Raw genomic sequence first — 27,143 nt, 5'->3', positions numbered from 1 at the left:
TTTGTTTTTGTTACCCTGGGTGTTTCATCTGTCATCTGCTGGTCAAAGTCCTGTGTCCCACTGTGGTATTCACCTTTACTTGTGTAGCAATTCAAAACTTCAATTTGAATACCACATGCCTTAAAAGAAGCCAGCAGCTGTCCCTCACCTGATGTGAGATCATGTACAAGTTCCACCCCAGCAACCTCAGCTTGCTCGACTCAAGGCACTCACATTACATGGGAAGCCTGGTAAATACCAGTGCTCAACACCTTTACCGTTCATACTCTGGTGCTCATTGAATCCCTCTGTTCATTAGTCACGTTCTTACTTCATACAGAATGCTGATTATTCTCAGGCTTTTGTCTGAAATAACCACATTAATTCATTTCTCTGAGAAATATTTGGAGATAACTGCTATGAGCCAGATAGTGGATTAGAAGTTGGAGAAACAGTGAACAAAATTGATGTAACTTCACCATGAAGCTACATTTCTGTTGAGAGAAAAGAAAAAAACAATGCAGCTGACAAAATAAGTATAAATTATACTCATCACTGTGTAGGAAATAATATCAACAGAGGCAGAGAATAAAAAGGGAACGTGTCACAAGTAAGATGAGTATGAAGGAGCTTCGTAGGAGAAAAGTTTGATGATGAAGCCTAAAAGATGGGAATGACATAGCCATTTCAGTATGTTTCAGTGCAGGATGTGCATAGGCCTTGTGGCAGGTGTTAACAGGAATTAAGGCTCTGTAGGGAAGGAAGGATGTGGATGGGAATTTGTTGTTCAGCATGGGGGAGGATAACCTGAGGAGGATTAAAGAACAGGCCAAGAATCAGAGCTGTAATGTGGGACCTGAGTGTGGTTTTCAGTATCAAAAGAGGGAAAGGGCACACAGAGCTTTCAGTGAAGTATTCTGGGTGACTCTTTGGGTTTCTGGGACAAGACAGTAATGAAAATGCTCAGATAAGCACCCCAGGTGCTCCTCTAGGTAAGAGGTGTTAGTGGCTTGAGCGAGGACATTTAAAGCACATGAATATCACCATAATTGTATTTAGCAGAAGTTTCCAAATCGATTATATTTTCTCCATTCTACCCCACGAAGTAGGATTACCTTTAGCACTGGCAGTTGTCAGAAATCTCTCAGTCCTCCACAAGAGTATGTTTTCAGGCTGTGATAGATATTCTGGCCCCTTGTTCCAGTGCTAAAGGTTAGCAGAAACAAGTGCTTAATCTTACTTCTCCATGGAATGTTCCAGTCACCCAGAGATAGTGTTTAAATGGGAAATTGCAAGCTTTGAATGGCCACCAGGGACTCAGATTTTGATTATTTTTTTCCTTCTGATGTGCAGTAAAATCTTGGGAAACCATCTTCAGACTGGACTTTTCAAGTCTACACTTTGCAGTCACAATGCATAGCTCTTCTAGGTTTTCACTTCCCCCATATCCTATCCCTCACCTTCACCTCTGTGCATGTCATATCCGTTCTTAGCCTCTCCACTCCATGGAGGGCAGGCTCCAAGATGTCAGGAAGAGGTTATCCCATGGGACCTTGCCTTCTTCCATCTTTCTCTTTTACTATGCCTCTTCTACCAACTTACTTCTATTACAAGTATGACTTCATATTTGTACTTTTATATGTAAGACTTGGGGTAAGGGAGGTGAGAGTCCTTGGAATGGTCATTTTGAAAGGGCAAAGAGTTAGGGGAAAAATTCTATTAAAAAGTTAGGAAGGATTCTTCTGTCAAATGTCCTCACCATTTTGGGAATCTTGGGGAAGACCCACTTAGCACTTACAAAACTCCTTATCAACTGGAGCTGGGGCTTTGGAGATAAAGATTGCATATGTCATATTCAGGAATCTAAGACATTCGGCACAAGCATGGGTGCAGTTCTGGAAGATGATGCTGGAGACTCTAACCCAGGCCCCTTGACCAGAGAGAGAAGCAGGTGCATGCTCTAAAACATGCAACAAAATGAGGACAGAAGCAGTACCAAAAAGTGAGTAGAATCTTTAACTAATTGCCTTTTTTAGTACTAGGGTGTGAATTTAGGACCTTATGCTTACTAGATAATCACTCTACAACTTGAACCATGTCACTGACTTTTTTTGTTTTGTTTTAGTTATTTTGTTTTTAGTTAGGTTCTTGTGCTTTTGGCCAGAGCTGACCTCATACTGCAATGCTTCTTCCTCTGCCTTATTTGTAGCTGGGTTTTACAAGTGTGAGCCATTGTGCACTGCCTAGCCTGTGACTTTTAAGAAGTCAAGACTGGCCAATAACGTTTTTCATATGTATATATCTTTAGGGCATTATAGTTCTTTGCTTTCCTCATTCCATAAAACATATTTCAAGAATGTATCATTTTCATGAGGGAAGAGACCATGGAAGGGTTTTTTTTTTTTTTTTGCCCTATTGTGTCTACAGTTTCTAAGAGGGATTTTTTTAGTAGAGAGCAGGAATCTGGTAAATTTTTGGTGGAAGGGCAAGTGTGAAGGCAGGCAGGTAAACTGTCAAAACTGCCCAGGCAACTCTGATGTTCAAATTATCCTTGCCCTCTCTTCAAGGAGCCCTGTTGCTACCTACCTGCCCTTTTAGTGTGTGACAGGTACAGCAGAGTGAACACTTCTCCAGTGGTATCCTTGCAGTTGTGTGCTGAGTCCTTGGACTTTTCTCAAAACATTAAGTCCCAGAAGGTAGTAGATGAAGTAAAAGCACAAACTGCTATTTTACTATTTTGGACTAATTCTTAGTGGCAAGAAGGAATGGTTGGGGAAGTAGAAATGACAGGAACCTTGGAAGGAAGCAACTATGCTATCTTAGACTCCACAACAGCTGTTGCTTTTTAGTGAGCTTGAGAATGACTTGGGCAAAATTCCCAACTCCAGAATCCTTGACCTACAACCTGCTGCTGTGCTGATCACCAGGTAGTCCACAGAGGGGCTCTCTATCCAAGGCTTACTGCTTACTGGGCCTTTGCTCTACAACCAGTAAGTCATCAAGAGGAGCCAGGTACTGGTGGCCCATGACTGTAATCCTAGCTACTCAGGATCCTTTGAGATAGGAGGACCATAATTCAAAACTGGCTCAAGCAGACAAATCTGAGAGATAATAATTCCCAGTTAAGCACCAGAAGGGCAGAAGTGGATTTGTCGCTCAAGTAGTAGAGAGCCAGCTTTGAGCAGAGAAACCAAGCAAGAACTCAAGGACTTCAGTTCAAGGTCTAGTACCAGCACACACACACACACACACACACACACACACACACACACACACACACACACACACACACACACACACACACATTCACATGGACTCCATTTGAGCCCAAGGCCAAAACAATTTTGATCTTATACTTCAACCTTGGAGGTAAAGGGGGACAAACTCAGGAGGAGAACATTTGAAAAAAACCTGCCTCTGAAGTGACCCAGCCAAGTCTTCAAGCATCACACCTCTAGGACTTATAGACTTCTCTCTTTTGGGTCCAGTCACAAGGAGCTTCAAGATGAACTCTCCTTTTAGAAAGATTTCCTTTTTGCAGCATTTTACTTTATTCAGATGTTTAGCAACTTTCCTTGCATTTGAGTTCTATGAAGTTTACCTTTTTACAAGTAAGAGAGTTCAAATCATCTCCCAAGTACTTCTAACTCATTTGAGGAAGTCCCACGTTTTGGAAATAGGTGTATCTAATTTACACACCTGGTTTTTGTTTTTTTGTGTGTGTGTGTGGTTTTTTTTTTTTTTTTTTTGCCAGTCCTGGGCCTTGGACTCAGGGCCTAAGCACTGTCCCTGGCTTCTTTTTGCTCAAGGCTACTAGCACTCTGCTACTTGAGCCACAGTGCCACTTCTGGCCATTTTCTGTATATGTGGTGCTGGGGAATTGAACCCAGGGCTTCATGTATACAAGGCAAGCACTCTTGCCACTAGGCCATATCCCCAGCTCTCTCAACCCTGTTTTGTAACCATGTATTCTGCTAAATTGTGCGCCTCTCTGACCCCATTTCCCACTAAAAAATATCATCCATCTGCTGTCACTGAGTGTAGAAGCAGAGAAGAGACTTTTATTAACAGTTTCTTTGGGGAGCAAGTATCACTAACTTTAAGGTGTGATTTTTTTTTTTCTGCCAGTCCTGGGCCTTGAACGCAGGGCTTAAGCTTGTCCCTGAGCTTCTTTTTGCTTAAGGTTAGCACTCTGCCACTTGAGCCACAGAGCTACTTTTAGCTTTTTCTATTTATGTGGTGCTGAGGAACCAGGGCTTCATGCATGCTAGGCAAGCATCTTAACACTAAACCACATCCCCAGCTCCCAGATGTTATCATTTCTGTGCTAGTTATCCCAGGTTGTGGGGAAAGTGAATGGAAAGCCTTAAAGCAAGTTCGTTGGGTTTCTGAGTCTCTGGGCATCTCAGCTGTGGTGAGGTGGCTAGAATGTAGAGTACTGAAGATGCAATGGGAAGACATAGGAGTTTGTTGAACCAATAGCTTACTTTTTACATAAGTGTATTTTCTCATCTGTTTTGCTTAGTTTGATCATTTTAGTATGTGTAAAATTGACTTTTTGTTCATGTTGACTCCGGAATAAAGGACATACCTGTACTTCATCTTCTGATGTCTGGGAGGATAAGAGAAATAAAGAAGGGCTCCTCAGCTATGTAAATCCTAGACTGTGCCTATGGCCAGCACCATGGTTCTAGGAGATGGGTTTGTGTAAACAGACGTGGATATTTATTGGTCTATGAACAAGTATTTGAGTACTGGTTCTGTGCCAAGCATTGTGCTGATTCTGTGTATTTAAAACTGAGTTCCCTAGGAATCTTCCCATTCTTGCGTCTTTAAATTTGGGATACAAAGTCTTTGTGACATACATGATGGGCATAATAAAAACCCAAGCTCTAAAGTGATGTCTAGTCTCTTCCAGGGCTCCATTCTTCTCTTGTACCTCCATGTGAGAACTCCTTCCACATGTGACTTTTCTGGGTCTGATTGTGGATAGTCAATATCATGTGTTTTCCAAATCATCAAAAAATGAACGTGTACATAAACTTATCTCTCAATTTGGTAAGCACTTTCCTTCAAAGAACCTATTTTGATTATACAAAGACAATTTGTTGTTGAGGAATTTACAGTGCTGATTATGTGATATATATTAGATAAGGGTTCTTAACCTGGGATCAGGAGAGTCCATTTCAGGCTGGGATTTGGTAGAGAAGATAGCCCAACTCTCACAAATCTTCATTAAAATTGTGAATATGTGGCACTGGGAATTCGTAGGAAAGGAGAAAATATGTAGCTCCTGCAAATTTTTCATTGGCTTTTGGGACTCTCTAAAAGGTTAATAGAATGTAATCATTCTACTGTTTAGTGTTACTCTGCTTTAGGAAATATAATTCCCATTCTCCTTGGTAATGGCAAATATCAGCACTGGCTTGTCAAGCACCTCTTTTAGGAGAAATCTCTTTACTCCTCAACTAAATCTTAAGGCACAGTGAAGGAAATGTTTATGGATAGATGACCTTTTTGTCTAGCACATTGTCTGGAACACAAGTAGAATGCTACTCTTGCTCCTGGAGTTCACTGCTGTCCTTTCTCCTGGTATCAGCTCACTTACTGTTGATCACAAGACAGGGGTGAGTGACTCACATGATAGAGGTGGTGAAAGCTCAGCTCCAAGTTATTCTTCAGCTTGATAAAGATCACTAAGCCAGAAGGTGTGAAGATGGACACAGATGGAACTGTGGTCTCCTGATTTCTGGTTGTTCCAGAGGGTCTGAAAATTTGTGTGTCAGTAAAGCACACAGACACTATAATGACTGTCATGAAGGAAGAGTTTCATTCTATTTGTAGTTTTCAAGACCCAGGCAGCATGCCATATAGTAAAAGGGACACACAAGGAAACACAGAGGCAAGAGCAATGAGTGGAGTGGAAAGAACCAGAGAGATAAAGCCTTTCTTGAGGTTTCCAAGGAAAGAGGTGTAGCAGGGCAGGCACCTTTAAAATCGAATAGTGGGAATTGCTGCAACAATCACTAGTGTACAGAGCTGTCCCTCGCTGACTGGTGCCTGGCACTGGTAATGGCCTGGAATGTGAGAGGAATCCTGTAATATCCCAGATGAAAAGATTAGTGGGGTCTGTGAGCTGTGGATTGGATTATGCATATGGATGATGTATTTCCAGGCACTTTTTTCTGAGGAGACAGAGACCCTTCAAGGTTAGCGAGGCCCCAGATGGCTGAATATTAAAATACAGAGAATAGCAAAACAATACCAACACATTGGCTGTTCTTCCTAAATTAGTTCAGCTGACCTGCACTGCCTAATTGAGTCACCCACTTTGAGTATGCTTGTAATTAGACTATTACTGTTCCATCAGATAGTGAGTAATTTTTTTTCCCAACCATAGGGTTGAACTCTGCTTAGTTCTCTTCACCTTGACAAAGCATGTAGCCAAGGAATGCAAATTTCTCCATCCCAGGCAGAAAATTTCAAATGACCATTCTTTCAGAATTGGGATGTTTTCAATACCACACATGAAGTATTGGTCATTTGTGCTTGGGAGAAAAGAGCTTACACAGACTCTTAGAGCATTGCCAAAATGACAGCTCATTTTTCATAAAGGTCTATGATATTCATTTGTTGAAACTTTATTACTTTTGTAATCTAATTCAATTTATCCCATTTCATTGCTTCTCTGGGTCGTACTACCTAAGTTGCCTCTCTCATCCTTCTGGATAAGGATGTCTCTCCTTTCATTATGAGCACAATGGTTTCTAGGTTTAAGCAGCTTGCTCAATATAACTATTTCCTGTGGAGTTACCCTTCTCTGGGCCCACCTCTACTCTCATAGCATTTTTATGAAGATAAATATTTGCAGTGATTGATGAAGCATTTTTGTGAGTAATCCAGTTCTAGTTCTCATTTTCTGCTTACAGATTCTGCTTACAGAAATGTGTTTCTTTATTCTTAGAAGCCTACAAGTAACAATAGAAGTGTGTTAGGAACTTTTTTATGAAAAATGTTTCAGTAGCATCAAATTAACTTTAAAATGTAAAAGTATCAGGAGAATTGGTTTTAAAGCTGAAATGGGTTATCATTTTGAGACACTCTGGAGATAATTTAGGGAATAAAACATCTACACAAATGGAATGAGACCTACACAAATGAAAATTCATGAAGAGGTTTCCACCTAACTATCCAATTGGAAGCTGCCAGTTCACTGAATTAAAATTTACAAGCCATGAATGTGAGCAGTGCCCACAGTTAATCACAATTCATATAGCAAGTGTCATTTACACATATAGCCCATGCAAACTACATGTTTTTAGGGTGAAAATATTAGATTTGTAGTTAGATTATATTTTAAAATTAAAAATTTCTCTCATTTTTATAAAAAGACACAGATTGCAGTTACTTGAAAGCTTGTAAGCGCTCTGTCCTTTAGCTACTTCTGCTACATCTGGGAGCATGAAGGATTAATATATTTTTTAGGAGCATCTATGGTGTGAAGGTCCAGCATGGCAGGTTCAGAGAGCCAGGCACAAACCTGCCCTTTCTTTGGAAAAGAAGAAAATGCAGTCAGCTGGCCCTACTTGCTAAGTCTGGCTGCCGTCTGATGTTCAGACCTTCTTTTGATGACGCAAAATTCTTTATATATGCCATCTTTATATATGCAGTATTTTTAGCCACCGACTAGAGTAAAGTTCCTTAAGTTTTACCTTAAGAAGTCTGTACGAACAGCTTTCTGGAAATGCCTCTGCTAATTTCTGAATTCCTAGGTCCACGTTTCTTCACTCAGGCTCCATGCTCTTGGTGGTAACTCTTCCATGCTTTGGCCTTCAACCACCTGTGTCAGATCTCCCTTGGAGACCTAAAAAAGGTACTCTGGCACCCTTAACCTAAATTTTTGGAGGGCAGGTGCCAGGGCTCCATCTTTAGCATATGCTCCAAGGCCCTGGTAGTTCCAATGCTGAATGACATCTGAGAACTCTAATGACCCTATCCAGAGCCACAGTTCCCTCTTATCTGGAAACTCAAAGTGGCTTCCTATGTAGTACTTCTGTTTATATCCTTATACCTCTAAAGCCATAGTTTCTTAAACTTCGTTTCACTAGAATTCTAGATGATCTGATTGAACTGTTCTTGGTTAGGGCATGGTTGGTCTGAATTGTAAGAACATGAGGAAGATCTAGTGGGCAACTAGATTGAGCACAGTTGCTGGTCTGTGGCTCATGCTGCAGTCAGGAATCACCCTTTTATGTCCTGTGTCACCCCATGCTCACCTTGATAGCGTCTGTAGTTCTGCTCTTGCTTACAAAAGCCTATGCTCTTAATGGTGGCCTTCAAGGTCCATGAGGTCTGAGGCTCACTGCTTTTCCAGTTGAGTCTTTAATGCTTCTCTTGGGTGACTGCCCTCTTTTCAGCGTGGCCTCTTTGACATTACTTCAGCATCCCTACCTCAGTAACTATGTGGCATTTGTTACCTGCACATGGCTCATTCTTCTTAAAAGGTAAATGGCAGGTCTTCTCTTCTCCATTTCTGTCCAAATCCTTCTTTCATTTCCTTCCCTCTTTTCTAAAATAGCAGCTCCTATCACTCTCTCTCACTTTACCTTCCTGCTTTGTTTCCTTCACAAGCCTTTGATTCAGTAAATAAAATTTATGTATGAATTTTTGAATTATGACTCTTTTACCCTCAGAAGAATGTAACATATGCAGGATAGTTCACCTTGTATTCATGGGAATAGTCCTTGGCTTATGGTATGCACTCAGAAGTGACAGGTGACAAACAGGTGAGGATGATCTGCTCCTACCCCTTGGTTATTGTGGGTAGCTGCACAAGTAGCAGCCTCTACTCTACCTTGATGCCATTGCCATTAGCATCTCCTTGGCAGTCACTTCCCTTCCCCTACTTGAGTGGGTGTAATAATGAAAATAACAGTTATGTCAACTTAGCAAGTTCATTTCATCTATGTTCATTAAGGTTCAGAGGAATGATGCCTGTTTCTCATGGAATTCATTTACATGAATAAGAAGTATAATCTGCTTTTGGGGTGGGGGTGAGGGAAATGTATTGAAATTTTTGGGGTTTTTTCTTTGTGAAATTTTATACTAAGTAGATTAAAGAAAGTGACTTGGAACTTTGAAAATCTATATCCAAATATTTTATTAAATTTAACTGGGTTTGTAGAACATTGAAAAAGCATCCTAACTTAAATAGGATGTCGGGGCCTCTGAGGACCCCTTTTCCCCTACCTCCCGGGGAAAATGCCCGAACCCCAAAACTATGAAAGAGACTCAGCCCTACCCCTCCCACCGGCAGAAGGAATAAGGCGTATCTTTGTGGACTTTGCTGAGTTGAAGAGAAATGCAGAAATCCCCTTCCCCGCCAGCCCCCCTCACGTGTCTGACGCAGGAAGAGAATCTCAGGGAGACAGCTTGATGGTTGAACGGGTCTCGCCAGCCCAGGGGGCGGGCAGAAGAATTTATTACAGTGACAAAGGCGGAAGGGGAGGGACTTGGGGTGATTAACTGATTGGATGAGCTGGGCTGCTCATCAGGTGATGGCATGAACCTTCCTCTGTGGGTGGGGACTACAGCCCCCCCCCCCCCCGTGGGCCGGGCTCCCGCCATTAGACATGTGGCCTAGCCGGGAGGCCAAGCGGGGCTTGCTTCTCTTCTGGTTGAGGCTGGAAGGTGGGAGGGGCTCCCTCCCACACTGCCCCAGGGCTGGTTGAAGGGCAGTGAGAATCTCCAACATCTGCCCCCTTTTTTTTTTTTTTTTAATTAGCAGGGGGTGCTGTAAACTTATAGCACATATAAGGCAGTCCAAGTCCAGAAAAGTTGGAGTCTTTAGTCTGTTTCTGCGCCAAGTGCAGACATCAACCCTCTTTTGGTGGTGAAATAGAAGTAGGCTGGAGCTCTGGCATCTCTGGTAGTTCATAGTAGCTGATAACTTAAACTTAAGTGATTAGAAAAACATTTCTTTTTCTTTATAAACATTGAAGCGAAGGTGCAAGACCTTTGTGCTTACTTTTTTCAAAACATTTCTATCATGAAACATTGGGGTTGAGTGTCAAAACCCTCAGCTCCTATTTTGTAAACATTATCACAAATATTAAGACAAGGTGTCAGAACCTTCAGCTCTGATTTTCTTTCCAACGGGACTCCCCAAGTCTAGCAGCAGGGGGAGAGGAAAGGAAGAAACATGGTGCAAAATTTCTTTAGTCTTGTGTGACACTGTGGGCAGTATCGCCATGGCAAAACATTGTGCCATGAGATGCTCAAGAAAGAATCTAGAAAGCAAACAAACAGGGAAGGGAAGCTGACTGCCTTTTTACCGCTACCACTGTTGCATGCAGGCAGGTTTTCTGTATTCTCTTAGAAGAGCAGGAGAAATCCAGTGTGTTCCTTGTTTTCCTGAAGAGAACAAGAAGAGACATTTCTCCAGAGCGGGTGCTCTGGGTTTAGTTTTCCAGTCTGGCAAAACACATATACAGTACTCCATCCAACACTAATTCGGGATGATTTAAAATTTTTTGATATTTAACATAAGCATAACTATCCTTAATCCTGGGGGCTACTCCCCCCTTTTGTTTTTTAAAATTATGACACCGGCAGGCACCAGGCAGGGAGTATGGGTGGAGGTCTCTTCTGTAGCTACTTCCTGCTGAAAGGGGCGACGAAATCTGGTCAGCCTGGCACCGTCCAGTTTGGCTGGCAAAAGTTCCCATCATTACCACGAGAATGGTCACTAGGGCCACAGAGTGCTATGGTCTCCTCTGGCCCATTCCTGCATCTTGGGCATACCCAGAAGTTTCCAATGCTGGGGCCTCCAGGGTTCAGGTCTGTGTTAGGGTGACGGCTATGAACGGCAAATTCCCAGGTGGTGATCTCAGCAAGAGATTTTATTCTGTTAAAAGAAGCTTTTGAAAAGGTCAGGCAAAGTATTGACAAGTTCTCAGAGCTGGTTGGCATGAATGACGTAGAACACACCCTGGGCATAAGCCAGAAAAGTTCCATTTGGAGCATAAACTCAATTGTAAAATGAACAGGTAAGGAGAAATGACTGAAAGAAGTGTTTAGTGATAGAAAACCGGTTTGGCGAAGCCAGTCAGAGGCAAAAATAAATAAATAAATAAATAAATAAATAAATAAATAAATACATACATACATACATACATACATACATACATACATACATATACATATATACAACTGGCAGAAAAAAGGAAAATGGACAGGTATTACCTCTCTCAATTTCCCGGTTCTGATCCGTTTTGAAAGGGCGAGACAAGGCAGCTCCATTTAGGATATGACATCATTCTCCTCTCACTCCACTCCACATTCCATCTCCTGGACTGGCTAAGTCCCAGGACTTCCAGCGTTTGTTGCTGGAATGGCATTTTCCCATCCACATTTATGGGTTTTGAACTCGGGGCCTGAGCACTGTCCCTGAGCACTTCTGTTTGAGGCTAGTGCTAAGCCACTTGAGCCACAGTGCTGCTTTCAGCATTTTGCTGGTTCTCTTGAGCCAACCTCTCAATCTGGCTCTTTGCTGGTTAACTGGGAGGTGGAATTTTAGAGAGAGTTTTCTTTTGCCTGGGCTGGCTTTGAACTGTATCCAGGGAGTCTTAGTCATACAAGCCCTTTTTATCTCCAATTGAGCAACAAGGAAAACAACAGAGATAATCCATTTATAACTTGTTGAGAACTGACCAAAAACTGCTTGTTAAGGTTTTGCTGTAACACTTAGAGAACATGAGACCTATGCGCCATCAACCTGAATCACGCCATTTAATCTTACTGGCAAGAGAGAGAGAGAACACAGATAAATGACAACCAAGGGCAAAGGGTTAAAGCAGTGTGGAATCCTCAGTCCCAGCAGTGGCTGCGTCCCTCATCCCAAATTGGCAGGTTCCATGCCATGTGATGGATAGATCTGGGCAAGGCTGTAGTGGCATCTCTGGATAGACTGTCACATCTTGTCCTGGGTTACCTGCAAGATTTCTACACAGACTGGTTGATATTTAAAATCCCTCCAGCATTCCTGGCTTTTGTAGGCTGATGCCCTTCTGGTTTAAGCAGGGTAAAAGGATTTTCTTAATCACCCAATCCACATGGCTAGCTCTGTGGCCACTAACATAACCATGGTGATTTAACCTGGAGTAACTGTTAGGATAGGACTATTCACATCCTCACAAGGCTCATAAATCATTCGAGCAGCTTCCAATGCAAGAGAGAGAGACCAAGGGATCGTTACTAGTGAAATCAGGCAGTTTGGGAACAGACAACTAGCACATGCATTGGACCTGTATCCTAGGAAGCAAAATGTCAATTTTGGGTCAGGAAAATTTAGATTAATAGTCACATTTGTATGAAACGATTCCAATTTCTTGATCTTGCAAGTTTATGAGAATACAGGAGATAAAAATGGGAAGGTAAAATCTTAATTTATGCCAAAGAATTGTCAGGACTAGGTGTACACTTGACTTTTAACACACTGAATATAAAGAATAACATACTACTTTTATATCATTGTACTTATACCACATGCTGTATTATTTGAACCTATTTGGAGTTTCTCATAGACACCTTTGCTTGCATCCTAACTTTGGGCTGAAAACCTATTTTTTTTTTTTTTTTTTTGGCCAGTCCTGGGCCTTGGACTCAGGGCCTGAGCACTGTCCCTGGCTTCTTCCCGCTCAAGGCTAGCACTCCGCCACTTGAGCCACAGCGCCGCTTCTGGCCATTTTCTGTATATGTGGTGCTGGGGAATCGAACCTAGGGCCTCGTGTATCCGAGGTAGGCACTCTTGCCACTAGGCTATATCCCCAGCCCTGAAAACCTATTTTTTAAATCTTACCAACAGACAGACATACAGACACACATACACATATATGAACCCTGAGCGGTCTTAAGATTGCTTTTCTGATTTGCCATTTAAGTTTCCTGGAATTCCAGTGGCAAATGGTCACCCAATCCCAAGACAAATCTGTGACTCCCAACATGACGATTTTTCAAATCACACTAGACAAGCAAACTTCTTCATCCATCCAGAAAAACTCCTCCAGTTTTTGGTATCTTTGAACTGGTAATTATAGGAAATCCAACCCAATTACTTATTGCTGTATCAAAACTATTGTTTGCCTTTTAAAAATATCTCCAATTACTTTGTTTTTAGTTGGAAGCCTGGGGCTTTTTTCTTGTTCTCTCACTCAGCCTATAGCTGCGAGTTTAACCCCGGGAAAGCGTGCAGGCAAACACAGCAGGGAGTAGCCCTGCCCAGCTGCTGTGAAGCCGGTGGTTCGGCCCAAAAGCAGTTTTCGTCCCAGAGCCACCACCGCTGCCGCCTGTGCCCACCTCCCCCGACTACCACCCACCATCTCCCAAGCACAGCTGCGGAGCCCGAGCCGTCTGCCCGGGCTCCCAAGCGTGTAGCCGCCGCTGCTTGTGAACCCTAGTGGGGGCGCTCAACCCAGGGCGCGCGGAGCAGGACTGACCCTAGCCCAAGGCCGCCGCCTTTGCACTCCCGCCAACGCCACCCGCCACGCTCGGCGGCCCAAAGATTTCCGCACTAGGCGCCCAGCGCTGCCCGAGGCTACTCGCCCCAGTGCATGCCGCCGCCTGTGAACCTGAGCGACCTACCCCTCCCCCCAGCCCCTGGCCTGTGGCCGCGTGAGACCAAACTCCGCACACGCCCCGCCACTCATTCGCAGATCGGGACCTGGAAACGCCAGGTGGGCGGGGGCTCCCGGCCAAGATGGCGACATCCACTCCGGGCTCCCCGGCCACCTGCGCTCCCCTGCCTCATCTCCGCGGGACACGCGCCCCGCTCCCCCTTGCTCGGCGTGAAGCCGCGTCGCGGGACTCGCAAAGCCCCACGAGCCTATGCCTGCCTTCTCTCTATGCATTTGCTCCCTCTCTGGGTGGGCGCTTTCTCCTCTGAAACCCACTTACTCAGCGAGTCTGTGGGGGTCACTGGACCCTGAAATTCTCGGCCATGCGTTCCCGCCCCATGTTTGGGCACCATATGTCAGGCCTCTGAGGACCCCTTTTCCCCTACCTCCCGGGGAAAATGCCTGAACCCCAAAACTATGAAAGAGACTCAGCCCTATCCCTCCCACCGGCAGAAGGAATAAGGCGTATCTTTGTGGACTTTGCTAAGTTGAGGAGAAATGCAGAAATCCCCTTCCCCACCAGCCCCCCTCACGTGTCTGATGCAGGAAGAGAATCTTGGGGAGACAGCTTGATGGTTGAATGGGTCTCGCCAGCCCAGGGGGCGGGCAGAAGAATTTATTGCAGTGACAAAGGCAGAAGGGGAGGGACTTGGGGTGATTAACTGATTGGATGAGCTGGGCTGCCCATCAGGTGATGGCATGAACCTTCCTCTGTGGGTGGGGACTACAGCCCCCCACCCCATGGGCCAGGCCCCCACCATTAGACTTGTGGCCTAGCCGGGAGGCCAAGCCGGGCTTGCTTCTCTTCTGGTTGAGGCTGGAAGGTGGGAGGGGCTCCCTCCCACACTGCCCCAGGGCTGGTTGAAGGGCAGTGAGAATCCCCAACAATAGGAGACAAACTGAACTAAAAGATTGATGCAGACTTTTTTTTATGCCTGTCTTCCTGCCAGTGAAGGCTATGCTTTCTGGACATGAGAATGGGTGCTTGGTATATCCTGACAACTGGCTTGGCCTACACTGAGCTGTTGTGGCTCTTGCCCACAAGTAACTGTCTTGTGCCCTTGACTTTCAGGACTACCCCAGATCTGGCCCTCCTAAGGCTCCTTAACACATCAGAAAAGCCTTTGGGCTAAAGGACAACCAGTGAAAGTAGTATAGTTTCACTTTTTAAGGAAGAAACCTCTAACAATTGAAATATAATTCATCAAGTTACAGAATCTGTTAAGGAGGGAATTTGTGTTACTTAGCTAAAACATAGCAGGACTTCATGTTGTCTCAGTGTCATCTGTTCTGATATTTGACCCATTTATCCTTTATATTCCACATAGAATTGTTAAAAAAAAACAAACAAACTCAGTGTCATTACTTTCTTCTCATTTAAAATGAGCTTTAATTATTAAAGCAATCTTGGTTCTTTGTTTTGTTTTTTGCCAGTCCTGGGGCTTGAACTCAGGGCCTGAGCACTGTCCCTGGCTTCTTTTTTGCTCAAGGCTAGCACTCTACCACTTGAGCCACAGCACCACTTCCGGCTTTTTCTATATATGTGGTGCTGGGGAATCAAACCCAGGGCTTCATGTAAACGAGGCGAGCACTCTATCACTAGGCCACATTCCCAGCCCAATACTTGGTTCTTTGTAAAACCACCCTATCATTTAATGATGTAAAAGTTTATATGTAAAAAAATGTGTCTTCTTTGGGAAGAAAATAGTAATTTTCACAACAAAATAGCCTACAAGTTGCTTTTTTCCCTTTACCAAATCTTAATGGATAAATAAATTTCTGCATGATATCCTACTACCTGAACATACTTTAATTTCTTTAGCCAATCAACCATCAAGAAAAGTTCAAGTTTCATTTTTGACCATTATAGTAATGAGATTGAATACGTTTTTCCTTTTATCACTGTGTATTTATAAAAATATTTAGTGTGAATTTTTGGGCTCCTGGAAGACATATCCTCTTCAATGCTCTGCCACTTCATGCCATCACAGTTAATTGTTCATCTCCATGGGAATTTTGTCTGTAATACTGGCAATAAGATAAATATACAGATAGGGAATTATTCAGTCAAAAATTCCAAGTATAAAATGCCATAGTTATTGTATAATTGTTCTCTAAAATGTTTTGCACTTTAAGTAAAATCACTTTCCTTTTGTGATCAATTGGAAGACATTATTGTGGAAAATATAGATCATAAACCAATTTTTATTTGATGATGCTTATTTATAGGCTAAGATGTAACAAATCATTTATGAACTGTTTCAGATAAAAAGATCAGTCTAGTAGAAGCCAAGGATTGCACTTATATGCAAATATTAGACAAGATTCTAATCTTTCCTTGTGAAGCGAGGTATGGAGGGGTGATGGCATGGGGGTAATGGTGCTGGTTTTCATTATTGTGGCTGTTGTTAGCACAATTTTTGAGCAATCGTGTCTGATCTGAAGCTCGATGCTCTCTTACTGGTTTTCCAAGTCAGTTGCCATCTTTTATATAAGGAACTGTAGAAGTTTCTCCAGTGATTCAGTACATTGTTCTTGGCTTTAACTATGTCTCCAAGAGAGGACTGCTTTATACTAAGCTTCTTCATCTGGACAGCAGAGCAGGCTGGCACACAGCTGCCTTCGAGATGCTTTGTCATGGGACTTTACCTCCAAAGATAGACTCCTGGCTTTAGATCCTCAGAGTTATCACTTATGCTTTCTTGTTTAGCTCAGAGACAATAGGGATATAATTTAACCAGTCTTGTGTTTTCCTTTTTAGAGGGCTTATATTTGAAATTAAAGACAAAGGTTTATGAACAAGCATGTAATATTATTTTAAGAGGCTGAACTTTCGTTCTAGTTCCGATAGGTGATAAATTAAGTGTACTTTAGAGCAGGTGAGATAAACTGTATTGGCAGAATTAGCCTCTCCAGGAGTATGAGAGGTGACCTCAAGGCCATCCTGAGACCTCAGAAGACCTCTTCTGTGGGGTCCGCCCTTGATGAAACTTTACTTAACTGGACCTTCGTTTTCCCTAAATCAGGGATGCCCAGCTATATACAGACAGTAGCCAGTCAGAGACAATTCAAAGGAAAGGCAGATTTCTTTGTGTATATATTGGAGGCTAATGCCAATGGTAACCAGTTCTATGTGTATGAGGTTGTATACTTGCTTTCTTTTTTTTCCCCTAAGGGAGAGTAGAATCTCCCTCTGTTTAAGGATTATATTCCTGCTCCCAAATGGACTCTCACAGGAATGATGTAGAAATCACCTAGGGAGCAAAGACAATCCAAGGCATTTTTCTAGCATGTCTACACATGCCCTTGCATGTGTAGAATTCGGAAAAAATATGAAAATGAGAGCTTTTAGAGAAAACTACAATGTTTTAATTGACAAACAGTAATTGCACATATTCTTGGGGTATGGGATGCAAATTTGATCCACGTACACAATGCACAATGGTCAAATTAGCGCAATAGTGTATCCATCACCTCCTGTGCACCCAGGAAGCCCCTGGGCTGGAGCTGCAGAAAATGGAATGATTCCTTCTCTAATACAGATAGGGACAGACTGAGGCTGCTTCATCAACGTGTGCATTTAAATATCTCTTCAGCTTGGAAGTAAGACAATCACCAGAAGCCTACCAGTTATGATATCCAAGTTAGGTGATACTCAGATTAAAGCAAACTCTTCATTATACAGCCTGCTGTAAGACATTGTATATTTTCATTCATTTGTGTGTTGAGTTGTGATGTCCCAAATCCCATGTTCTTGGAAGATATATGTGAAAGAGACATGGCTCTTTGTATCTCTTCACAAAAGAGCAGTCTGGTGGAGGAAATCAGCCTCCCATACCTAATTCCACCAGCTACCAATTAGCCAAAATTGTAGTGAGGACCTGGAAGAACAGCAGTGGTGTCTTTCCCCACTGACTGGTTGAATTCAGAGGATATTAGTTGAGACTGGTCAAGCCTTTGATGTTTCAGTGCCACATCTTTGTTGAGCTCAGTCACAAAGAGGTGACCAAGCACAACACTTGCCTCTCAGGAGATTGGTTTGAACTGCCTTGTGTTGACCCATGTATCATTTTAAATTTAATGAAATGGGACTTATTGCAATATGTAGTATATAATGAATATTTAATGTAATATATACCTACAATGTACTTTGATCCTATTCATTCCCTCTATTGCTATTTTAATACTTTGTCTTTCTTCCATCTAACGATTAAATGCTTGGGGAGGTGGGCAGAGCTCTGGACAAGTGAGAGTTGGGAAAGCAGTAGAAGGTGAGAGAGCCAGGATGTCACATGTGTTCATAGCTATTTGGGAACCAACATCTTAGCTCAACTAGAGAGAGTACCCATTAGTCTCCTGACTACAGGCTGTGCAGCTCCCTTCCAGTTGATCACCTCCTAAAGTTGCACCAGCCCCTGCAGATGGTAAGAAAGTGCCTTCAGCCTGTGTACTGCAGTGGAGAAAATGTCCAGGGTTTTCATTGGCATTCTCACTCTCAATAAGAGCACACTGGCTTTCCTGTAAGAAGACAAAAATAGTTGGAGATTCAGTTCAGACCTGGATGATCTCGTCCATATGTGGAGAAAACTTAGGCATGTGATGCTGCCAGTGTCCCGTTTCAAGTCATCCTCCTCTGTCGTGAGCTGCACACCGAAAAACAACTACCACCAGTGCCATATGGCTTCAAAGATCAAAGGCCCAGTTCTGAATATATTTCTAGCCTACTGTACTTCAAATGTCTTAAATATGTTCCTGCAGATGGGAAGCTTGGGGCATTAAAGAGGTTAAACACATGTGTGTGAGGCATGCACGTAGTCTGGGCAGAACAGTTCTCACCCTGTGTCTGCCTTCCTTTCAGGTTCGCATCTTCACGTACCTCATTGGACGAGAGGCTGCTTTTGCAGACAACCTCAAATGGATGGCCTGTGCCAACAAAGGTGGGTCTCCTTGACATCCTCTATTCTGATCACTGCTCTTGCTTGTGTAGAATTAGGAAAAGATATTAAAAATATGAGAGCTGTAAGAGAAGGCTACAACATTTTTTTTGAAAAACAGGAATTGTACATATTCTTGGAGTACAGAGTGATATTTTGACACAGTTTCACAATGCACAATGGTCAAATTAGATTAAATAGTGTATCTATCACTGCAGACATTATTAGATAAATAGTGGTTCTATCACCACAAACATTTATCAATTTTTATGTTGAGGGTTTTCATTTTCAAAATCTCTCCCAACTATTTTGAAATATACATTAAATTAACTGTACTCTGATGTGCTGTAGAATTCTTGAACTTAATTCTCCTACTTAGCTATATGTTTATACCTGTTACCCAGCCTCTGCCTTTCTCAGCCTCTAATAACTATTATTCTATTCTCTATTTAAAATGAGATCATCTTTTTTAGCTTCTTCATATGAAAGATAATATGTGAGAAGGCTATGGACTCTAATAACGTTTCTAGTTGATTATTAATAGTTGTATAACTGTTCCTCCCAAAATGTGTACATAAATTTGGATGACACAATCAAGTGGAGTGATTAAGTCTCCTCACTCTGCTGTTTAGTGGTGGTGTTGTCTTGGGAGAATTTCTATGACAGAGACACTAACTATAAATGTTTTCTCACCATACCCAGCCCTCTTTTGAGAAGGCAGGATGTTGAGACTCATTCTGGGTGCTACACTCTGAGGGAACTTAGCCTGAAGCATTTCTGGACTAAGACATTTAGAAGCTGGTCCGAAACATTCATACTCTCTTCTGATCTTGGGAATACAGAAGCTCCGTATTTCCAATGAAATAGTCAAAGGATGCAATAACATTCCCCACCTAAGTACCTGAGTGATCATGGGACAGATGCGGGCCCTCCCCCCACCCCCTGCCCCAGGCTAAACAGTGTGTTATGTGACTGTGATAACTATGGGTGGTAAGCCACTGAAATTCCTGACCTGTTCCCACTGACTAATTAAGTTAAATTTAATCTAACCAGTATTCTAATATCACCAGTGGGGGTGGTAATAATAGTTCTTCTTTTGATTTTTTCTTTTGTAATTGACAAACATGTTGTACAAGATAGATAGATAGATAGAGAGAGAGAGAGAGAGAGAGAGAGAGAGAGAGAGAGAGAGAGAGATAGACATGTATCTATATATACACACACATACATGGTGGGCTGGCCAAACTAAGGTAGTTAAATATACATTGCCTCATATATTTACCATTTGTTTGTAATGAGAACACTTAGAATTTTTAGATATATGATAAAGTGTTGGTAACTAGTGTGACAATGTTGCACAATGTTGAGACAGAATAGGAAGAGAAGCCACAGGCTTTCCTGTTTACTGAGAACTTCTTTTCATTTTACTTCAGGGCCAGAAAGAGAAAGCATGGCAAAGCAGTAGATTCCCAACTCCCCAGATTTCAAACCCAGCCTCCACCATCCATCAAAATTTACCCAAACTATCTGGATGGACCTCCGTATGTCTAACAGACGAGCAATGACAATGCCTGCCCCCATACACATTATAGGCACGGAATGAGGCCATGAAAATAAAGCCAGTAGTTTACCCTAGCAAACAAGGGTCAAGTGATCAGTGAATCTGCCTCTACACCACAGGCTCCCCAAGAGCAGCTTTGCCCTCTGACTTTGTCTTGGCTGCTCCAACAGAGCCCAGCTTTGAACATTACTCAAAGTATAGATTTCCTTTAATGCTTGAAAAATAAGTTAACTATTAATACTAACAAAGGAGAGTATGTCATGTCATATAGTAGTTAGTGTTGATGGATTCATTTATTGGTCTCCTAAGCCAGCCTTCATAAAACTTTTAGTGTTTGGAAGAAAGAGGAATCAATGAAAGATTTGTAAGTCTTTGCTGCAGTTTTGGAGGCTGCTGAAAAAGTTATTTTAGTTGTATATAATTAAAGTTGCTCCCTGAAAGTTAAAAAAAAATGTTTTGGAAAGAAAGTGACTCAGAATCCAAAGAGGGAAAGGAAGCTTGAGTCTCTTGAAAGACTGAGTATTTTTCTTTTTCTTTTCATTCTTGGGTTTTCTTTTTGCTAGTCTTGGGGCTTGAACTCTGGGCCCCGGCACTGTCTCTGAGCTTTTGGCTCAAGGCTATTGCTCTACACTTAAGCCATAGCTCCAGTTCTGGCTTTTTGTAGCTAAGTAGAGATAAAAATATAAGGGACTTTTCTACCAAGGCTGGCTTCAGACTTCAGTCCTCAGATCTCAGCCTCCTGGGTAACTAGGATTATAGGCATATACCACTGACACTTGGCTTATTCTTGGGTTTTCTGTATTTGCCCATAGCATCCTTGTTATTGTTGTTATTTTCCTCCCTCCCTGTCACTCTTCCTTTCTGTCTTTCAGTACTAAGGTTTAAACTCAGGGCTTTGCATTTTAATTTTCTTCTATTTAGAATAAGCTTTTAAAAATTATTGTAAAGGTGATATACAAAGGGGTTACAGTTACATGATTCAGGTAATGAGTACATATTTTTTTGGACAGTGTCTCCCCCTCCCTCATTCTCTCCCAGTTTTTTCCCTGAAAACCCCCTCCCTGAACCCACTCCTCCCCCCAAGTTGTATAGTTCATTTCCAACATAGTATCTTGTGTATATACTGAATTAGTACACCCCTTGTCCCACCATTTCTGTCTTTCCCCTTCCCCTCCTCAGATCAGATAAAATTCCATATAAGACAAAAGGTATGGTAAACCATACTTTGGATAGTAAAAGGCAAAAAATTACACTTGGACATGATAAATTAAACAGAACTGTAAACATTCACACAGTGAGACCAAAGGAAAATAGTCTTAGGAGAGGATCATAAGGGCTCAGTAGGGCACATATGATCATATAAAATGATGCTCCAAGAAATGGAAACTAGGTGTTTTATTTTACTTTTTGTGCTTCTTTTCTCTTGTTTTCCCCCTCTTGTCACTGTTTTTAGAAAAACCTTTTAAGCGAGATTTAATTTCTTCATCTCAAAAATGAAGAGCTACGTGTCTTTATGTGAGTGCAAAACTAATATTTAAGTCCCTTTTACAGTTCTTGTCACAATTTTTTTTTCAGACCTGCAAACACTGAGAAACTCGTAAACATATATTGGCTTGACAAGAAAACAGTTCACTGATCAGAATTAAATGGTTTCAGATCTTAGTGATAATACACGGACTTGTGATTGTTGACTGATATATCAGAGAATATATGCCTTAACTTTAGTAATGTAATATGGGTGATACTTTTCCATATTAAAATCTTATGTTTTTATTGTCAAAAAATGAAGAGCTGCATAGAAGGTCTTTAACATTGCCTTGAAGCTCTAAAGTAACACATTCTACAATTATTTTACTTCATTGGCTGGTTTACCTCATGAGAAGGGACCAGTAATTCTGCTCACTTTGGGGTAAAGTGTTTGGCTTCATTTCAGGAGGAACATAGGCATGGGTAAGGGAGATTGAATTAGATCCCAAATTTCCTCTGAGTTTTAGGTCCTGCGTATAGTTTGGAACTTTGCTGGCATTTGAAAATTTGAGTGAGCTACATTTTCCCAGTTTCTTTCTTTTATTCTGTGGTCTTAGGAAAAAAAGTTAATTTCCATTTTTTAAACTAAAAAAAAATTGTTATTATTCCAGCCACACCAGAATGTTGTTCTTCCCATCAGCTAGTGTGCATTTAGTTGTGGGTTACTGTTTTTACCAACTGATGAAAATTACTCAAATTGAAGTCTTGTCTTAATCAACTAATATTGCACCATAATGTAGTTTTAGTCATTGTTTATAAGAATCTTTGAAGCATCCTTTGGAAGACAATTTAGTCAACTCAAGGTCTGGCTATAGAATGTAACCTTTAAGATTTCTACACTCTGAGTACAACGACTTGGAAAATCCAAGGAGGTAATAGTAGCTGCCCCGCTAGATGATGGGCTGATTCCACAGTGTGGCTCTTCTTCCCGTCCAAATCAGTTATTGCCTTCCCCACCACAATCAGTCTCTCCTGATGGATGGATTCTTCTTCCTGAGTCTGCTTTTCTTCTGGAAAGCTTGGGAATTAAATGTCATTGTTTTCTTCTCTTCAAAGTAGCACTTTCCATCAAAATGTTAGGTTCAACTCATATGTGCCCACGTAAACACTGGCTTCATATTGCATCAGTCATAGGGTTTTTATCCACGTAGCATTGGTGAGCAAGTATACGTCTATGGTCATTAATTAAATCATTGTGTATAGTATAGAGGCAGCACAACATTTTTCATCTCAAGTGACATGAGGTCCAAAATCCCACCCTCTTACATATTTTCACTCTGACTCAGAGAACTTATTCACTGAAATTAACCATCAGCATTCTGGGACTGGAGCAGACACAGGGAGATGCCAAGAAAAAGCACATTAGCTAATTGGGCAGCCTGATTACTTGAGCAAGGATCAAAAATGTAAAAGCCATCATGTCATCCCTGGTCAAAGGTCAAGGGCCCCACATTATCTCTCTTGCAAGGCTAGTGACCATAGAAACAAGTTCTTTTTATTTATTTACTTTTTGATACTGGTCCTAGGGTTTGAACTCAGGGCCAGGGTGCTGTTCCTGAGCTTTTTTGCTCAAGGGTCGCACTCTACCAATTGAAAGACAGCTCTACTCTCAGCTTTTTGCTCGTTAATTTGCAATACATTCTCAGTGACTTCCTTGCCCAGGCTGGGTTTGATCCTTGATTCTCAGATTTCATCCTGCTGAGTAGCTGTGATTACAGATGTGAGCCACAGGTGCCTAGCCAGGTTCAAGTAGTTCTCTGCTTTCTTCAATCTATTAGTAAAATCCACAGAGGCTTGGAACTTATGGGTTGGTTTCAGTTTGTGCATAAATAGGTTCTATCATGAGAGAACCAGTTCAAATGAGGCAAAGCATATGCCATTTTAAATATATCAAACAATCCTTGCCACTATAGAATAGCTAGTAGAATGTAAAGTACAAGATTGCATAAACAAGTGAACTGGGAAAACAGAAAAGAGGGACTGACACACCCAGGTATCCCAAAAAGTCAAGATGACCTTCTCTAGTATTCAATGTGCCAAGATTTTAAATAAGCAGTGGCTGATTCTCATTTAAGAGTCATGGTTAATGGAGTGTTTTCCAGCTGTGCAAATAAAGAAGGCTTCTTATCCAATCAGTCATTATTATTAGGTTCAATGGAATTGCCTCATGTTGTCTCCTTCACTTATCCCTTTTCAGGGCATTAAAGGTCATTCATCCATTATTTGAAAGAGAACTGATGGCCTAGCTCTTTGAGTATCTAGGCCTTCAACTTTTGACAACAGAAAGTTCTTATTTCAGTATACCTTTTCAAGTGTTACACACCCCCTCACCTACAAATGGCTTCAGATTTATATGAGCAGAATGGTTATAGGTAGGGGTTGAAGAAACATGGCAGTCAAAATACTTCGCTAAGCTAGCTATGGTGGTGTACATCTGTAATCATGACACTTGAGAGGTGGAGACAGGAGAATTGCCAGCTCCAGGCCAGTCTGGGCTACATAGAAAGACTTTGTCTCAGAAATTCAAGGAATAGGCATGTAACTCAGAGTTAGAGAGTTTGTCTAAGCACACACAATGCCCTTGGTTTGTTTGAACTCCAACATTGAAAAGAAGTTGCTATTTTAGGACAAAGAGAAAAAAATCTCCATGGCAATTGTTAAGATGCCTTTATGTAGTTCTTTAGTTAAATTTCTTAGATCAGGAGGATTTCAATATAATAAAGATGAAAACACCGAGTCCCTTTCTGTTGTTAACAGCAGCCACAGGACTGCTTACTAAGTGCCCGACAGCCATACAAAATAATTTTGTGCTATATCTCTTTAAAGTCTTGTAGATCCTCATGAAAGTTCTATGAATCACATTCTAATCATCTTTATTTCAAGAGGAGGAAGCTGAGGCATTGAAAGGCCAGTGCCACACTCGATGTTACCAACCAGCAGGTGTCAGAATTAGGATTCAGGCCCAGGTGTCCCAAAGCCTGAACTTTTCACCAGATACATGGTTTCTTGTATTTGGGGAGAAGAAAGGTATGTCTTTGCATACTTTTAGATGTATTTAGACATTTTAGATAATATAGGAAAGGAAAACTAAGGGGTGAGAAAGTACTTAACTAAGGGTTTGCCCGAGTAAGAAAAACTGGAGCTAGGGTTTATCCCCAACCTTTGTGTTCTGGAGTTGATACCATCTCCACCTGCAGGGCTATGTAGTCCAGTTCTGGACACTTGATGACTAGGGACACTAAAGCGCTAATGGAGAATGAGGCCTTAGTAGGATGTGGTGGGGACATGAGCACAGAGCTTGCAAGAACAATTCTTTACTACTAGCTCTCCATCGTGTGCCTTTACATGCATTTGGTTCTTTCATATTTATTGTCAAGGTGGTGAACAGGGGGTTATAGTTATATAAGTAAGGTTTCTTCTGTTTATTTTGTTTCTAATATGGAATTATAAATTAAAACACACTAGTATTTGCAAAGGAAAAGATTGGTTCCCAATTCTACATTTGCTCTGCTGGCTTCCCTCAGAAGTTCCAGTCTTTCTCACCCTAGGACTGCAAGATGTTCTGCCCTGGTTGTCACTTTTCCTCTTGTTGGCTCTTTCCTGCCCCAGGAGCATGTCTCCTTAAATGTTCATGTCATAACAGACCTTTTTCTTGTTTATGAACTTTAGCAGAAAGCCCCTTATCAGCAAATTATCAAGATTGTTCCATGACTTCCAGTTGTGTGTATGGTGTGTGGTGTGGTATAAGTGTATGGTTGTGTGTGATTCTGATGGAGGAGAAGGTGTAAAAAACCCTTGGAGGGATCTTCCAATTACACTGTTCTTCCACGGGGCATGCACACAGCACAGTGTCACCACTGGCTTTCCTACCCCGTACGTGTCATTCACTGCTTAGGGCCCCAACATAGCTAACCTCTGGACACAAGCCCTCTTGTTTTCAGCCTGCCTTACTTATGAAAAGGAATAATCTTTGGAAGGATTTTCAAGAGCTATACATACTACACCAAAGGTAGAACATGGACTTTACCCTATGAGGTAGACAGAAGGGACTACTCACCAAAGACAGCCTTCAGGAGGCCTCAGATGTGCTATCATTGCAAGGAGGAGTGTTGAACAGTGTGTCAACAGAGCATCTCAAGCCAAAGCAGCTTTTAGACAAGGGCCTCCAAGATATGCCAAAGTCATGGTGGTAAAACCTTAGGAATACAAAGCACCAGGGTACACATGGCTTATTATACTGAGTAGGAGTAACCCAGAGTGAACTCTGAAATGGAATAAGATAAATAAATTGATGTTATGTAGAAAAATGAGCAGACCATTTGTAATAGATGGCTAATTTCAGTATTAATTACTTCTTGGTAATTACTGAATGATTGCTGATCCTGTCCTCTTACATGATATATGAAGTCTAAAAAGGCACATTAAAGAAGAGAATAAACACTCAAGAACTAGAATTTAACAGGGGTGCGGGAAGTAGGAGAATGGGCCAAAGGGCAGGCTAGCTCAAAGAATACAGAGGGAAAACAAAAGGCATGACTATGGTTATGGCAAAGATTCCAGCCTTTAGCAATTTCCTATTATCCATCATTTGTTAAGTTAATCTATGCAATCATTAACTAAAGTTTATATGAAAACACCTAAAAGCAAAAAAGGCCCAAGAAAGTTTTAAAATTTATTTAAGGAGTAAGGATCAAATTTATGTAACTTCATAGCATATCTTATTAATATTACTTTTTAAATAATTTCAGTTTTTTTACCTTTTATATATGTGCATACTTCATCTCCATATTGAAACATAAGTTGAAACTATGTCTTAGATTTGGAGTAAACCCTTGGTGCAAATTATAGCACATTTCCAAGAGCCTCCAAAATCAATGGTATGTTTCCTGTCCCCATCTTCAACCATTCCAGCTGCCATACACAAATCACTCATTTAAAGCCTCCCCTGGAGGAGGGGCTCTGAGGACCCACTATCCTTTCCATCCTGAGAAGAGGCAGTGGCTCTTGGGGTTGGGAGCAAAAGTTTAGGAGCTCAATGAATCTGGACAGAATCAGTCACTAACTTTCAGAGTTTCTCTTTCCTTCCCTCTACAGTGGTCACATACGTTTGGCTGTCATTTCATGTGTTCCAAGGGTAGTAGGCAAGGTGAATTTTCCAGGCGGAAAGCTTCGGCATTATGAATGGTGAGCATGCCTGTGCTCCCCTCTCTGACAAGACTGTTCCCAGCACAGGGCTAACATTCCAGTTAGCAGACAAGTAAGCAAGCAAGCAAGTCAGGATGCATTGACAGATGCGTGAGTGTTCTGAAGACATGGAAGCAGGAATGGGTTCTGTCAGGAGTGTTAGGGGAGTCTCTCTGAATCAAATCCTCACTGATTTAAAGACACCATACTTGGAAAGCTAGATATGAGTGTTCTAGGGAGACAGTGCAGCAAGCCCAAAGTAAAAAGGAGGAAGAGCTTAGCCTT

General features: G+C 41.8%; 1 protein-coding gene across 1 annotated transcript in view; it reads left to right on the top strand.

Moving 5' to 3' along the window:
* Cacna2d3 (calcium voltage-gated channel auxiliary subunit alpha2delta 3) overlaps positions 1 to 27,143 on the top strand; it is a 929,381-nt gene that overhangs the window by 596,030 nt on the left and 306,208 nt on the right. Inside the window, exon 12 of the mRNA XM_048355814.1 lies at positions 18,511 to 18,589. Within this exon, the coding sequence (XP_048211771.1) occupies positions 18,511 to 18,589 (79 nt within the window). The remainder of the gene's footprint in view (positions 1 to 18,510; positions 18,590 to 27,143) is intronic.

The sequence above is a fragment of the Perognathus longimembris genome, chromosome 10 (genome assembly GCF_023159225.1).
Source record: "Perognathus longimembris pacificus isolate PPM17 chromosome 10, ASM2315922v1, whole genome shotgun sequence".
In the NCBI taxonomy this organism is placed as follows: domain Eukaryota; kingdom Metazoa; phylum Chordata; class Mammalia; order Rodentia; family Heteromyidae; genus Perognathus; species Perognathus longimembris.
This window is presented reverse-complemented; position numbering and strand designations above follow the sequence as displayed.